Source organism: Jatropha curcas, chromosome 8, assembly GCF_041381405.1.
Source record: "Jatropha curcas cultivar XTBG-Jc1 chromosome 8, XTBG_Jcur_1.0, whole genome shotgun sequence".
NCBI lineage: Eukaryota > Viridiplantae > Streptophyta > Magnoliopsida > Malpighiales > Euphorbiaceae > Jatropha > Jatropha curcas.
This window is the reverse complement of record NC_143158.1, coordinates 13905625-13921545: the sequence shown is the minus strand read 5'-3', so window position 1 is coordinate 13921545 and position 15921 is coordinate 13905625. Positions and strand designations below refer to the sequence as shown.

General features: G+C 34.0%; 1 protein-coding gene across 1 annotated transcript; it reads right to left on the bottom strand.

Moving 5' to 3' along the window:
• Positions 1-1491: 1491 nt before the first annotated feature.
• LOC105635914 (choline monooxygenase, putative (CMO-like)) lies at positions 1492-13934 on the bottom strand. The gene is made up of 10 exons (XM_012219048.4): positions 13530-13934; positions 13399-13444; positions 13093-13228; positions 11116-11190; positions 10806-11018; positions 10455-10550; positions 10144-10265; positions 9961-10054; positions 2027-2077; positions 1492-1945 (listed from the first exon to the last, which is right to left on the bottom strand). Exons 1-10 carry the CDS (start codon positions 13801-13803, stop codon positions 1808-1810), a joined length of 1245 nt encoding a protein of 414 aa, XP_012074438.1. The 5' UTR covers positions 13804-13934; the 3' UTR covers positions 1492-1807.
• Positions 13935-15921: the final 1987 nt, after the last annotated feature.

Genomic DNA, 15921 nt, shown 5'->3' with positions numbered 1-15921 from the left:
TTCTTTGGATCTCAATTAGATAGCTCTTTATCTATCCTTGGACACTCGGGTATCATTCTTTGTCTTCTTGTATATGTGGACAACATTATTCTGACTGGTAATTTAGTAAATCTGCTATCTCTCAATCGATCACTACTCTGATACCATAAAGAGATTTAGTGAGGCTGAAGAAGCGTATCTATTAATATTGATGATTACAAATAGATACAATTATATACGAGAGAAATCAGCATACAATAGGAGAAGAAATAGGAAAGATGAATTACAAATAAAAGATAAAGTTCCTAAATATTGTTAACTTCCTGATTTGGTGCGATTTGTTGTGATTATGTTATTAGACATATGCCCACTAAAAAAAAAAAATCAGAAATTAGCGACAGAAAATTCGGTAGGTGAAACTTGAAATTCAATAGGTAAATAAGATTACCTACAGATTAGCGACAGAAAAATTTTGTCGATAAAGTACTTATCGCAAATTAATTACCTACAGATTTTCATTTTGTCGGTAAATTAACTACTGAATTTCTGTCGCTAAATCTATATATCTGTTGGTAAATATGAAATTTATGTCATAGAATTTATTGCTAATTTTTGTCGAAAATATTTTGTTGCTATTGTCGTAAAATCATCGTTATTTTTAATTTCTAATTATCAAAATTAATTTATTTAGTCAGTAATTTGTCAGAAAACAATACTTTGTGAAAACTTAGTTCATAAATGTGTGCAAAATTGAAATTTTTTAATTTGAAATGCCAATTAAAACCTATAAAAACAACTATTTTATATCAAAGTCATTTATTTAGACCTGTATAGTTGCAAAGTCATTCCAAATATCACAAATTTAAACTGTAATAGTATTTATATAATAGCATCCATAATAATATCACAATATATCAACATTCATATAGTTGTGAAACTATTCCACACTAGTTAAAATAGTAATCAAAGTGAAATAAACTCAACATAAAACATATAAAAGCTAAAACTGGTCATCATCCAAACTAGCATCATCCCGATCCTCCTCCCGAGCTGCTCTGTCTTCTAAAGTCCTCAGTCCAACACCATCAGCAAAACTAGAACAACTAGTGGATATTACAAACTGATTGGCTACATTAGGTAGATCTATGCTAGCAAAAGGAGAATTTAGTGCACCGATTGTGGTGGTATAAATTGGATGCATCCGCAAATGACGCAACAAGAGGTGTGTGCTTCACAATAGGTGTATTGGAAGAGTCTATTGATTTAGGATTATTGCTGGAGTTTAACAAGTCTTTCCTGGATTCTAATAAAATTATTTATTTTGCTGATAAAAAAATATATGAAATATGACTCAAAGGAAGATTAGAGCACTTGTTGTGTTTTACTGAACTTTTGTTCCTTTCTTTCCCTCTCAATTATTGTCTTGATAACAAAGCTAAGCTAAAATGGAACCCATCATATAAAAAGTGTTCATTGTTTTTTCACAATGAAAATTACTAAAAGATATAGAAATGAGGAATTTGTGCACTTTTCATGCTTTACATTAAGTAGTGAAGCTATTCAAAAAGTAGTACAAATAATTTAGTATTTTAAAAAAGCCTTTAATGAATTTCTCATGAACTATACATTTTTCCACCAAAAAAGTTCTCAATAGAAAAATAAAAAAAAATATATACAAGTTTGAGTGGTTTATGTAGAGCAATCAAAGCTGCCTTAAAAAGCAAAATGCCACAAGATGTGTTTTTCCTAAGCCCTTTCATCTTACAGGATCAAACATGAGAAAATACTGGACAATTCATGAAACTTGTGAATAATGCAGTAGAAAAGCTCAAATTTTAAGGTTATCATAAAGTAATTGGTGGAAGTGATGCATAGCTTTCTCAACTGTGGGAGCATATCTACCAACCGAATATGCCGGCGAGTGGAGTCCCCTCTGAACGCCTTCGCATAGCAAAATATCTTCCATCTGCACATCATGTATGAGAACCATAAGCGCAACATAGGCAATAACTAGCAAGAATTGAACTGAACTGTCGACTCTCTGCACCTGCACTCTTTCACTGTCTACAAGACTTTGCTCAATGAAAGCTTTGTCATCCTGAGGCCAAATTTTAAAATTGGTATTAATTAGGTCGGATTCCTTATAGATAGTATTCACTCAATAAATATCACATGATATATTGATGACTTCCAATGCAGTTTTATATGCATGCACGCTACTATACTACCAACAGAACAACAGAAACTTTTTTTGCATTAGATATTCTTTGCAAGCATCCACAGTTTAGAACAATTCCCCAGCAAATGTCCACATCTTACTAACCAAGAAATTACTCCTTTAAATCCATAAACATATAGTATCATAAATATTTGTAACTTAAGAATTGCAGCTTCTCATTTACAGACAATGTAAACTAGCCTTCAAAAAGCTATACTCACAAAACATTATATATAGTTTTTCTAACGCGTTGTCAAGCAAAATTTTACTTTCTCAAAGGTAACATCAACTTAAAAATTTATAATGTAGGAACAACTTCAACTGCAGTGTAACATTCACTTAAATATCATTTGTTAGAAAAAATTTTAGAAATTTTATGTAATGTGATAGCAACAATATATGGCCTCGTGTGTCTGTCTACCCAAGCTTCAGATTGTTTTACAATTGTACCTTATTTTACAATTTATTTCTAATGTTTTATTTCTAATAACAATCAAAAAAATTTCTTATTTTTAAAATTTTTGTTTCTCTTATCCTCCACTTCTACCCACCCACACACGCACCATCTCTCTCTCTCTCTCTCTCCTCTCTCTCACACACATCAACAATGGCACATTTGAGATCTTACATCAAAACCCATTTCTCATATCAGGAGCTTTTAAATCACACAATTACATTAGCACATAAAAATCATTGATAGTCCTTTATTCACTTTTCAAGCTTTAAGGCTGCTCTTAGTATACAAGCCCTATGGAACTATTATTGATTGCAAAGCTTTCTCCATATGGTAGATCATTAGGTATAATCCCATATGAATGACATCTTATTGAAACTAAGCCTTGTTAGTCCATGACTATGTATTTTGGAGTTGTTGACCTCGAGGGAGTTCATCATGCAAGTTATTACAAAGTTGAAAGGGTAGAGAGGAATTGGATAAGAGGTAAGAACCCATGATGGTTGTGAAAATGTGTAATATGGACTTACTTGGGCTTGGGCCAACTAATGCTAAAAAGTTAGTACTAACCAATTAGCTAGCTAGTTTGCCATATGCCCTTTGTGGGTGAGTATTTAATTCATGTGGAATTCTTAACACTCCCCCTCAAGTGCAATTGTGACTAGCTTCTAGTTGACACTTGAAACTTGATATCGTCCCCCTGAAATTGAATGGGCACACTTGAAACTTGATATCCTCCCCCTAAAATTGAATGGGCCTTGATGGGACTAGACATCCAGACAAGAGCCCGAATTGAAATGTAACGACAACATTGAGAATAACTAACTGAAACCGGATCGGACCTACTCTGGTACCATATTAAAAAGTTGAAAGGGTAGAGGGGAATTGCATAAGAGGTAAGAACCCATGATGGTTGTTAAAATGTGTAATATAGACTTACTTGGGCTTGGGCTAATTAATGCTAAAAGGTTAATACTAAACAATTAGCTAGCTAGCTTGTCATATGCCCTTTGTGGCTGAGTATTTAATTGATGTGGGATTCTTAACGCAAATAATTGTAATTTTAGGGAAAAGAATAGTTAAGGGAGAATGATGGTGGGGATGACAACTGCCAATTCCTCTAGGGAACTTCTATACCATTAGATTAGCATGAAGAGATGTTGGCAAGTGGAGGTGAGGGGAGGAGAGAGATTAAAAATATAAAAACATAAGTTTTTAATTGCAAACAAGTTGGTTGAGTTGTGATTTAATTATTTAAATTTCAAAGTGGAGTACAATTACAAAAACACGCAAAACTTGGGTAGACAAGCTTAGGCTACCCAAATACACGAAGCACACTCATCACAATGATAATAACAAACTCATGAAGCTAAATTCAAATATTTGTTTATACCACATTAGCAGTAATAGGCACAACTTTTTTTTTTTTTTTCATTTCTCAATACAATACAAGTACAATGCAATAGCATCTTAGCAAATGATCTACTATAACATTTGGATGCTTAAAACAAAGGGAGTAGGAAGAGAAGAAAAGGTAGAAAATTGAACATGCAAAAGGAAATTACAAACATGAAATGGTACTATTACAAATGATAAATTGTTAAAGATGTAATTTTACCTCTTGATTTGTACTATTTGAAAGGAAATTTCAACACGATATAGATATGCAACAAATTGCTTACATAATTTTAACTAACAAAATCACATGAGCAATCCTTACGGCAACAATTGGTCAACTTGAAAGAGATCATGGGGAATTACGAGTATTTCCTGGTTATTCAACTTTGTAAACAATACCAGTTGATTATGTTGAAAGATAATGTCAGAGATTACTAGTACTCACTATTCTATGTTGCACAGCCATGACCACGACATCTAGTTGGTCATCCATGTAGCTTCCAACATGATTCCTTAGTATTTCCTAGCCTTCCATAGTGATCACGCTGACAAGGATCCTCTTCTAATGATGTATGAGTAGTCTGGGAAGATTGAGAAGCTATAAGCTTACCTCTCTCAGTCAGTGGATAACATAAAACCACTTCTACTTTCTTCCTGTTGAAAATAAGAGTATGTCTCCTCTAAGGAAATCATAGGATCCTTACCCAAGATTTAGATCTGAATAGGGTCATATTCAACATTCAATCCAACAAGGAACTCATATGTCCACCATGTCTCAACCTTCCTTTGGTATCCTATCACATCCTCCTCACAATTGGGATAATAGGTCTCATATTAATCTAGTTTTTGCCACAGGTTATTCAATTTAGCATAATACTGACTAACTTTCAATTCCTCTTGCTTTGTGCCATGAACTTTGTTGCAAAGCTCACATGCAACATTCCCATGTTGAGAGTAGTTTTTCTAGTAACAGTTCTCCAAGTTTTTGCAACAATTTCCAACATCAAATATCCATTTGCAATCTTGGGTTCCACAGAGTTGATAAGCCAAGACATGACCAAAGAGTTTCCAGAGTCCCATTGATCATAAGTACCACTTAGAGGTGCCAATGAGCTTTTAGAACCAGTGATATAACCTTGAAACCCTAACTTTAATGAATAAAAGACAAGACCTTGACCAAGAAAGGTAATTTGTACCATCAGCTTGGCCGAACTGATTTGCAAGGAAGGATTGTCATGTCAAGGGACAATCTTGATGTCAAGTTCGCGAGGCATCACCTATTATTTATACCTAGAAAACAAAGAGAAATTGGGTTAACAACCCGAGATAAGGCAAAGAGGAAGAACAACCTTGAAATTGTGTCAAACCGAAATAGTAGGCTAGGTAGAAGCGCAACACAAGGGGGAGGCACCGGCCTAGGTCACTATCAGAGATGTTAAAATCAGCGTCATGTGTCTGCGCGTGGAGACCAGGAACTTCTAGCAACGCGTGGGCCCACTTGCAGCGTCGGATGGCTGCCGAATTCTAGGTAAGGGCCAATTAACATCTCCTCTTCCTCCTCCTCCAATGGGTGGTGTTAGTCACCTCCCTTTCTATGGTTGCCAAGAAGCTTAACCTAAACTAGGGTTTTCTCTGTCTAGTGTGTGAGACGAAAAAAGGTCATGTTGTGTGGAGAAATTCTCATTCATATTGGTAAAGAATTGTTACAAGCCTATTTATATACATTAGTCTAAGACTATGTGAAAACACACAATAGTTCAACCGCACTCAAAGGTAAGGCATTTCCCATTTCTATGTATTAAAAATAATGGTATCTCCAATTATAGCCCCTCTGGGATGTAAAATATATCTCTTCTCATCATCTTCATAGTGTATGAGACAAATTTATGAAATTTTTAGATGTATACATAGGGAAAGCCGTGTGCAATGAAAAATGCAAGCACGACTAGGAGAGTTTTTTTTACCTATTTTTTTAATAAGGAAAATTTCTACTTTGTTTGACTAGTTTTGGGTTCAGGTCCCGATTAACCCACTATGATTATCATATTAAAATCAGATGAAATCCTATATCATATGCATATAAATAGAAATCTAAATTCGATTTTTTTTTCACTCCAAATTTTAGCCAAAAATTTTTTGATGAATCTAGATAGATAAGATCATAAAGATATATTCATGAATGTTGATATTGGTTGACACAGGTATACAGTGACGGAGCCAAGATTCTTCCATAGGGGTAGCAAAAATATATTTGTGATTTCATACTACGAGTAGAACTAAGAAATTAAACTTGATTAAAAAAGCATGTAAGAATAATATAATTACACAAACTACTATATATTACATGCAGTCAAATTTTTTTAATGAAAACACTATAAATAGCAACAAAATGATAAACATATTTAATATAGATAACAACTTTCAATATGAAAGAAAGAATCAACTTCCTAAAATATACATATTAAAAATTATAATGAAAATAAAAATTAGTGTTTATAACTTTAAATATGTTATTGTGTTTTTAAAATTCGATTAATTTACTTTTATATTATTTTTAAAAACAATATTAAAATAGAATCACGAATTATTAATTAAATCTATATCTTTCAATAAATTAAATATCATGTGTTTATTCAACAAATTTAGAATTCTAAAATTTATTTAGTTTGTGAATTTAACTAAATAACCAATAATAAACAATTGAATTATAAATTTATAATGCTATTGTATATTTTAATATTTATGTGAACTTTTTGTGTATTCCTAAAATGGAAACAAATTCAAAACTAAAATTAAAAAAAGAATGTAAAATTAATTTAATGATATAAATTATTCAATTGCAACAAAAAGTAACTTATGAAAATTATGGGAAGATATATATATAAACTAACTACTGGCTAAAACTATATTATATATATAAATTAACTAAAATTGTTTACATATAAAAAATAAAAACTAATTAAAATGTAAAACTGTTGTAAATAACTAAAAAGTAAAATTATTGTCAGTAGTAATCGAACTCAAGTCTGGAGGCTTCAAAGCAGAGTTTTTACCACCAAGCTAGAAAGTAAATCATAAACATTGTGCCCATCAAACAATTTTACAGAAGTCAGGGAGCGGTGGCCCCCCCAACCCCCCTAGCTCTAACACTAAGGGTATATAAGTCATGTTACACCACTAAATAACAAGCCCTCAATTTTCTATTTCAATTCATAGAGAATTCATGTGCTTGGGAGTCCCTAATGATTAAATAAACCAAGATTTGACCATGACAACAGTTTTAGAGAGATGCGAAAGCAAACCCTTTACAATAAAAGAGTACTATTTAGAATACACAAGTCACCACTTCTCAATCTCATTTTTATGGTGATGAGAGTATCTATAGGGTACGATGTTGACTGGTTCAGTGTTTGGCTTCAGTGGGATTGAGTGATCATATGTTCTAAATGGGGGTAATGAGGTAGGTGTTTGAAACATATGTGAGTATTTTGCAAAGTACGGATGTGATCATAGGTGAGGGTTGGGTTTTGTTTTGGGCTGGTTGTTGTTCTGTAATTGGGGATAGGGTAATGCAAACAGTTTGGCTGTGACTCCCTTCCCACCAAACTGCATTAGTTTTCCCAATGCCTTTTGAGGTCATCATCCTTGTTGAAACTTGCTTACTCAGCCCCCTCAAATCAAGTTTCTTGCCCTTGTTTTGAATACTCAGCGTGTTTTCCTTGAAACCAAAAGTCACAGGTGAGCGACATTTCATCCAGTCCTCTCCTAATATCATGTCATAGTCCCCCAATTCTATGACAGTTAGATCAAAGTCAAACTTATAACCCTGCATATTCGACTTGCAAACATTACACTTCCCCATGATAGTTAGCTTTCTACCATTAGCTACTGTTACAATGACTGGTTGCACCTTAGACACATGTAGTTTAGATTCCTTAGCAACCTTGGAATCTAAAAAACTATGGGTGTTAATCAAAATTGTGATGGGTTTTCCCTGTAGATGCCCTTTTAGTTTTAGAGTATTATGACTGAATCCCCCATCCACAGCACTTAGGGACAAGGCTATATTCTCTAATGTTTCTTCTAATACTTCATTCTCATGCTCTTCAGCCTCATGCCACTCCTCATCCTCCAACTCCTCCTCAACATTGGCCTGAAGTGTCATTACTATCTTAGGTATACACCCATGACCCTGGAAATACCTCTCATCACACTTGTAGCATGCCCCAGGTGGTTTCTTTTGGAAAGCAAAAGGTTGTTTGGTTTGTGTGTTTGGTGGATAAGCGCTAGCTGATTTGTGTTCTGTGGTGGTTTTTGGGTGTATTACGTGTAGTGTTTGTTGGTATTATTGGGTGGTCTAGTAGGGTTATCGGGTACAGGATTCCAAGGTTTAGAAAGGGAATTAGGTTTATAAGTGGGTTTAGGTATGGTAGCTACCAGATGTAACTCCTGCAGGCAGGGTTTGAACATCTTAACTGCAAACCTAAGTTCGTCATCCTTAAGCCCTCCAATAAAGCAGGAAATACAGTAGGACTCAGGATGAAGGGGAAATACCTTTTCTATTCTCAACTTTAAGGACACAAACTTATCCTGATAGTCATCAACAGAATCAGTTTGCCTCAACTTTTGTATTTCCTCAATTATATCATTCTCCCTTTGATCTCTAAACCTTTGACAAGTAGCCTAAGCAAACCCATCCCAATCTAATATCTCTTTTCCCTTACTCCAGTTAAGGAATCAGGCCTCAGCCCTGCCCTGAAGAAACATACTAGCTAGATCTACCCTCCTATCATTTGAAACCTCAAAATCTGAAGTATTTCCTAAACTTGCTTAGCAAGGATTTAGCATCTAATCCCTCAGAGTTAGGCAAATCACACTTGGGGAGTAGCTTATTAAAATAAGTCCTCCGCTGTGTGTCATCAACTCATTATGTTCTCAATCCTCAGGGTTAGAAAGTATTCCCCTATCAGTTCCAGGAGATTCAGGGTTAAGGATAAAAGTTTCCTTAACTCTGCTACTGCCAGGTTGTGAGGAAGTGCCTCATGAATGAAGGAAGCAGAAGATAATTGGATTCCTTGAATCAGCTTGGCCAAGTAGGCTATCACTTCTGATTCTCTTGTTTGATATCCTCATAAATCACTTGTAATTTCTTCTGCTCCAGCTTCATGTTGTTTTGCTCTTGCAGCAGGTTCTCAATTGTGTTTTGGTGCTCCTTCAGTTGAGATTCAATGGACCCAAGCCTGGAATTCATTTGCTCTTCCAGCTTGGAGTTGAGAGAATGAAGCTGGTCTTCCAACTCCTCCAGGGATATAGGGATGCCTTCAGAAGAAGGTCCCCTCGTTTTCTTTGCAGCAATGGATTTACTCATGGAATCCAGCAACCTTAGCTACTCTGATACCAGTTGTTAGGAATATTCCTAACTGATGGCTAAAGTTAGCAGAAAATAGGGTAGATGAAGGAAATAGAAAGGATAGAGAATAGAAAGTAGATCAGAATAAGAGAAGAAGAAGAAGAATGACAGAAGAAAGAGAAGAAGAAAGGGAGAGATGGAGAGAGAGAGAGAAGATTTGTATTACTGCATGATATGATTCCTAGTCTCTAATGAGACATATACATATAGGAATTAAAGGACTAGCTGTCACTAGCCAGCTGTGTGTAGTGTTGAGAATATTTCTAACTAACTAATATTGTCCTTTAGCTAATTTAATTCCCTAGCACATTTCTATCCTTTCTCCTATATGTAACAATACATTAATTAGTGTAATGTTGATAATTGGTGCACTAGCCACAAGGCAAGCAACGATGACATAGATAGTAGTGACAGAAATTAAGTAAAGCACCAGATTAGTGTCCATCCATGGCCTATACCTATATAAACATGATAAAGAAGCCGAAAAAATTAGAAAAATACCTTATGATAAGCTTCAATAAAATAGTCAAATATCACTTGGCATTTGCTTGTTCCTAATGGAAGCACCAGATTGGTGTCCATCCAAGGTCCATACCTATAAAAACAAGAAATAGCTCAACATAAAAGAAAAAAATGGAAACAACAAATATCATTCATAGTTGCATCTAGCAGCTATGCACGGACCTATTGATCATGAAATTAGGATAAATGAAAGCATATAAAGCTTTTGATCCAAGCCGACCAAAATCATCCGCACTTTGTGTTGAGCTTCCTTCACATCTTTGGATGCTAACCTTTTCATATACCTATGGCAGTTATTTAGGTGAGAGGACAACCATACTTGCAATGAAAAGTCACATGGTTGATACTTGAAGTAATAAATTGAAATATCAAATGTGTGCATGGCAGTCTTCCAGATCTATTACAGTTACTGAGCTACAAGTAATAAAACTAGAACAAAAAACCAAGGATGAGAAAACACTAGAGATGCATACTGAAGTTGAGTAAGAGTCAAGCTTAAGACCAGACGCCAAAGCTTTATGTGCATATGGCACATGGTAACCACCATCTAAGTAGTTGTCGCAAAACACCTGAAAGAAGGGAGTGTAGAAATCAGTCCATGAAATCAAAGTTAAACATAATGGAATTCTAACTACTGGTTTTAAAAGTCAAATTTTTGTCGAGGACATGAACTCATTGTACAGAAAATGAATAGATTATTTAAATTCCTTGTGTGAAAATTAATTAGAAACTAAAGAGGACATTCACCTAGGACAAAGGGATTCCTATCCCCAATAACTGCTATTGTTATCAGAAGTGAGGAAACTCATATTTAAGGGTCATACCTTCCAGTTACACTCCATATTATATACACGCCTACAAACATGATTCAAAGAGGAATCAACTCCGCCATTTTTCAGTATTTCAGAGCAGCTACCAAGCCATTCATTTTCCACCATACTGCCTTCAACTCCCTGCTGAAGTTTACTCTCTTTTTCCACATTAAGAAGAATAAATGGTCCCCAAGTAGCAACATTTATAGGAATAAGCCCAAACTCCTACACTCCATGGCCAAAGAATCAACTAAATTATCCATCAATTCTAGAAATATACATAAATGGAAAATGAGATGACCATTCTAACAATTCAGCATACATTTAAATTGAAATTTTGCATCCCTGTTATTCTTGTTGCTTTAAGAAGTGCTCCATCTAACCCATATGTCCATGCCTGCAAAACCATTGGGTATGCGTGTGAATTATTTATTGCTTTATTTTAAGGATATTAAATATTATGGTAACTTAAACCCCTTTCCCCGATAGAGTTGCCCTATTATACACTTTAGCCCCAGTTGTTTGAAAATTAGCATTTTCAGTCACTGAAGTTCTGGAGAAAAGGCAACATCTAGACAAATAGAGAAATATGACAGCATTGTATTATTAGTTTAATTTAAAATCATTTGTTTTTTCTTTTTTTGGCTTCTTCTCATTACTGCACCTCTTTCTCTCTCCTCTCCATCCCTCACAGAAAGTAAAGCAATCTGTCTTTTTCCATATAAATCTCGTTCACCATCATTACCTGTACTCCAGAACCTCTTTATTTCTCTCTCTTTCTTTCTCTACAAATCAAAGCTCAAAGAATGGAGGACCCTAAAGACCCAACACATCAATGGAAGACCCCCAGGAAAAAAATTGGTGAATGACACTAGGTTACTAAATTTTCAGCTTACTTCTATTTAATTTCAGACAAAGATTGAAATTTTCTGCTTTTTTAATGTTTTTTGAGTGGGGACTAGATATTTAACAAAGATAAACCCCAAGAACATTTCAAATATTTTTGAAACAATAAGGAGTATATTAGAGATAAACTACAGTAATAACTCCTTGTTACCAACAAAACAACGAATATTAACACATAGAACCATTTGATACAAGTTTCAATTATCCTTCCCAAAGATGAGAATGACATCCTCCAATGATTTGAGAGACACCAATATATCAAAGTTATTATCTTCTGAACCTTAGTGTTAGAAACCTTAAAGGAAAATAAATTCTGCAAAGTAGAAGCTTCCCGGACTCTCAAAAGATCATGAGTTTCACATGGAAAAACTGATGGAAGTTTTGGCTTAACCCAAATGTGGTTGTTCTTTGTGAGGACTGTGTTGATAATGCTCAAGTTAACAAAACACACTAGTCCTACCTACTCTATTGTGTTTCTTAAGAATCTCAAATTGACTAAATATCAAATCCACAAAGGGCATATAAGGGTGGCAAGGTAACTAGCTAATTGATTAGTACTAACCTTTTAGCATTGATTGGCTCAAGCCCAAATAAGCCCACTTCACACAATTTTATGGATTCTAATCTCTTATCAAATTCACCTAACCTTTTAACTTCTAATAGCATTCAAGTCTGCTACAGCTAGATGCCAAATTTAAGAGAATCAACTTAGCTTTAACTATGATCCCTCCATAGAGCCTAGCACGCAAATATTGCAACCATATATTGATGATTGCATCATCCAACTAGTCTGTTTTCAGAGATTTCAAGTAAACTGGGATCCTTAAAAGTCCACTTAGCCTCAACTGGGTATAAGATAGAATGTTATAAAGATGAGTCTTGACAAATAGCTTTTCCAAACAATTATAATTAACATTTTAGTTTCACACTCTACCCCAATTCATTGTTGATGGAAGAGAATATACACTCTCTATAAGTATCACAACAACCTAGCCAGAGAAACCCAGCGCATCTATGGACAAAGAAAAACTCTGAATCATAGCCTATCATTGGTCCACCAGTCAAATGACATAGAAGTTGCTTCACTTTGTCCATCCATTGAGGCATAGAAACCAGCAACTATTCAACCACACAATCAGCATTTGAAAATTTAGCAACTATATAGCGAATAAGAACCTAAGCATCAATGCTATGCTACACAAAGCACGATAATGTTGAACTTTTGACCCTCAGGAAATGAATTTAACATTTACCACTGAATAGCAAAATATTATAATACATTAACGCTAAGATGAAAAATCTGTTAGTTGGACCCGTACAGGTCTTTGTTTCTAATCAATATGAAAGAAATGCAGAAAGGGGGCTGAGGGAAGATTTCCGTAAGTAAACTCACATGGTATGGGCAAACAAAGCAAGACTTTTGCCCACTTCCAGATGCAAGAAGAGAGCCATGATGGCGACACACATTGTGAAATGCATGAACCTTGCCATCATCATTTCTACACACAAGAAACTCTACATTTCCCAATCTGCCATAGTTGATTCTCAATTAGGTACTCAGAAATGGGGAAAAGATTGCTAATTGAATGGAAGAGAACAATATTCAAGAACTCCCATTTCTTTTTCTTCTATAAGAAACAAATGAAAGCATATTTTGAAAGAAAGCAGGCAAGAAATTGACGATTAATAATAATTGTACCTTCCAGTGAAAAAATCTCGAGGATCCTTTATCTGTTCTGTGTATCCTGGAATTCAACGAAGGAAATTAGTTGTTACAATCCCACTTTTCTCGTCTCAAAGACTAAATAATTAATAAAAAATAGAACTAACCAACAGCCTGCCAGCCTCTGTAGAAGACGCGATGGAGTTCATAATCAAAAAAGGAAGGATCAGTATACCAGGAGCTGGGTGGAGTGGAGGCTTTTTCGATGGGTATATGAGGGTCAAATTCATCTACGAGTTTTTGACAGTGAGTTTGCAGAGAGAAGGAAACCGTGAGAGAAGGACGATGTTGAGCAATAATTGGATTGTGCTGTTGGATTTGATGGACCCGACTGCTAATGGGTCTCAAAGAGATCATCGAGATTGCAGTGGTCATGCTCATCAGTTACGAGCATTCCAGTTTGACACTCTCTGTTCTCCGGACTATTTCCTTTGCAACGTCACTGACTCACCGTCGCATTGTTGGAAGTCCTTTGGACTGGCTTAAACTCGAATTTTACAACCGACTCCAATTGTCATTTAATCAAGTAGTCGTGATGATAATTATTATTATTATGAATTACTTTAAAAACTGTAATTTTGTATCAAAAAAATTTTTATTAGTAATAATACCCCTATATTGAGTTATAGATTGATGATAGTTTGAAATTTTTAAAATTATTGATTTAATTTTTAATCCAGATATAACATATTAGGAATGATTTCGAAAGTCAAATTAATATATTTTTCATAATAATTTAAATGAATTATGGATCTAAATTTGAAAAAAATATTTTGAAATTTTAATTTGAATATTATATGCAAAACTATAAAAATTTTAAAAAAAGTATCAAATTTTGAGGACTTAAATTGATTATTGATGGGTTTAATAAACTTTTATATAATTTACTTATAAATTAATAAATTCAAGTTTTAAAAAAACTAATAAAAATAAGACTTAGATTTTTTTTTTTTTTTTTTGTAACCAAACTTTCCTTTTTGCCAAAAATAGAACGTAGGCTGAAAACAATATTTGGACAAAAGACAAAATTTGATACAGTAAGATGAAATATTATCACAGAAGTTTTCACTTCGAAAGGGAGAGAGATGGTAATGGACATGAAGCCATGATATGGAAAATGCAAAGACAGATCGATGCAATGCAATAGTGTTGAGGAGAACAATTTTCAATGCCAGCAATCAAGGAGAAATCAATCAAAATCAATAAATTCACTTTGTTGGTGCAAGTGTCGTGTTACTTGAACCACAAAAATCAATAGAATGAAGCAGTCCAGGAGAAAGAAGAAACAAAAATAAGACCAAAAGAGAGATCTCAAGTAGACAGGCAGGAATCACGATTGAGTTTTAAGGTTATTTTTGTTTTAGCAATCCTTTAGTTATTGTACTTGCAGCTTGACATGAACAAAATAAATGAGGATTGACAGTTTGATAACAAAGTACAAATTTAATTCTGATAGTTTGATCAAGATGCGTATGACTAATATACCACAAAAAGCCTCAAATATACATAATTTTGCAAGCAAAAACAGTAAAACTTCAAAATTTTCACAAAAGCATCAGTCTGTTTACAAACAAGCATTCATCACATATGGAGAATCTATGATTGAAGACATAACACTAAAAACATTAGCATAGAGCCCATTAGTAACAAAATAGTAATTTCAATAGGAATTAAGTATCATAAGAAATTAAATACTAAAAAGGGTCAGTCTGACCTTGTATTTAGCAACCTCTTCACTCCCTACCTTGAGATCACTCCTGGTGAAATCTTGATAATTCATCTTATGTGAATCTGGGTTAAATTTACTCTAAAATTAAAGACAGGTTTGATCATTCATAATCAACATATTCAAGATAGTGATTTTTCCAATTATTACTGTAACAGCAATGCCAAACAGATCAACTAACAAAATTGAAAAGTTCTATTGCAGAATCTATAATAAAATTATAGCTTTTGAGGACCAATTACTTGAACTGGCCATCTAGCATCAATACCATGTTGTTCCAAGCTCTTGCATAGTTCATCTGTCAACAACTTTGAGCTGTCAATTATGTCCACATATTTCTGATCAAACAAAACAAAAGGAAAGAGTAAATATATCACTTTGTTCAAATTCTCTTACTGAAACCTTTAACAAAAGAAGACAGCAATATTGGTTTCTAATGCATCAATGTCCACTCTTAATTCTTTAATCTGATTCACTCCCTCTGGAAAAGGAAATTTTCAAGAACTTGCATAACAAGGGAAGGGAATTTAAAATGAAGCATATAGATGTTAAATTATTATATATAAAATAGCAACTAAATCAGCAGCACAAAGCATATTATAGGTCAGAATTTATATATAAAATTATTATAATTTCTTCACATCTGCAGCCTCTAGTAGTTTATTGTAATTGCTCTTCCTGAAACAAAAAGACAGCGAATTAATTTACCATTTATATAGATTTAAATGTTATAATTGAATTCTTTTAGCTCTGTTTATAGCTAATTTCTTCAA

Coding starts and splice junctions, on each gene's coding strand:
- LOC105635914 (XM_012219048.4), bottom strand. CDS start 13,803: ATGAGCATGACCACTGCAATCTCGATGATCTCTTTGAGACCCATTAGC. Junction 11,019..11,115: donor TGCAAAATTTCAATTTAAAT/GTATGCTGAATT, acceptor CATGGAGTGTAG/GAGTTTGGGCTTATTCCTAT. Junction 10,551..10,805: donor ATATGGAGTGTAACTGGAAG/GTATGACCCTTA, acceptor CCCTTCTTTCAG/GTGTTTTGCGACAACTACTT.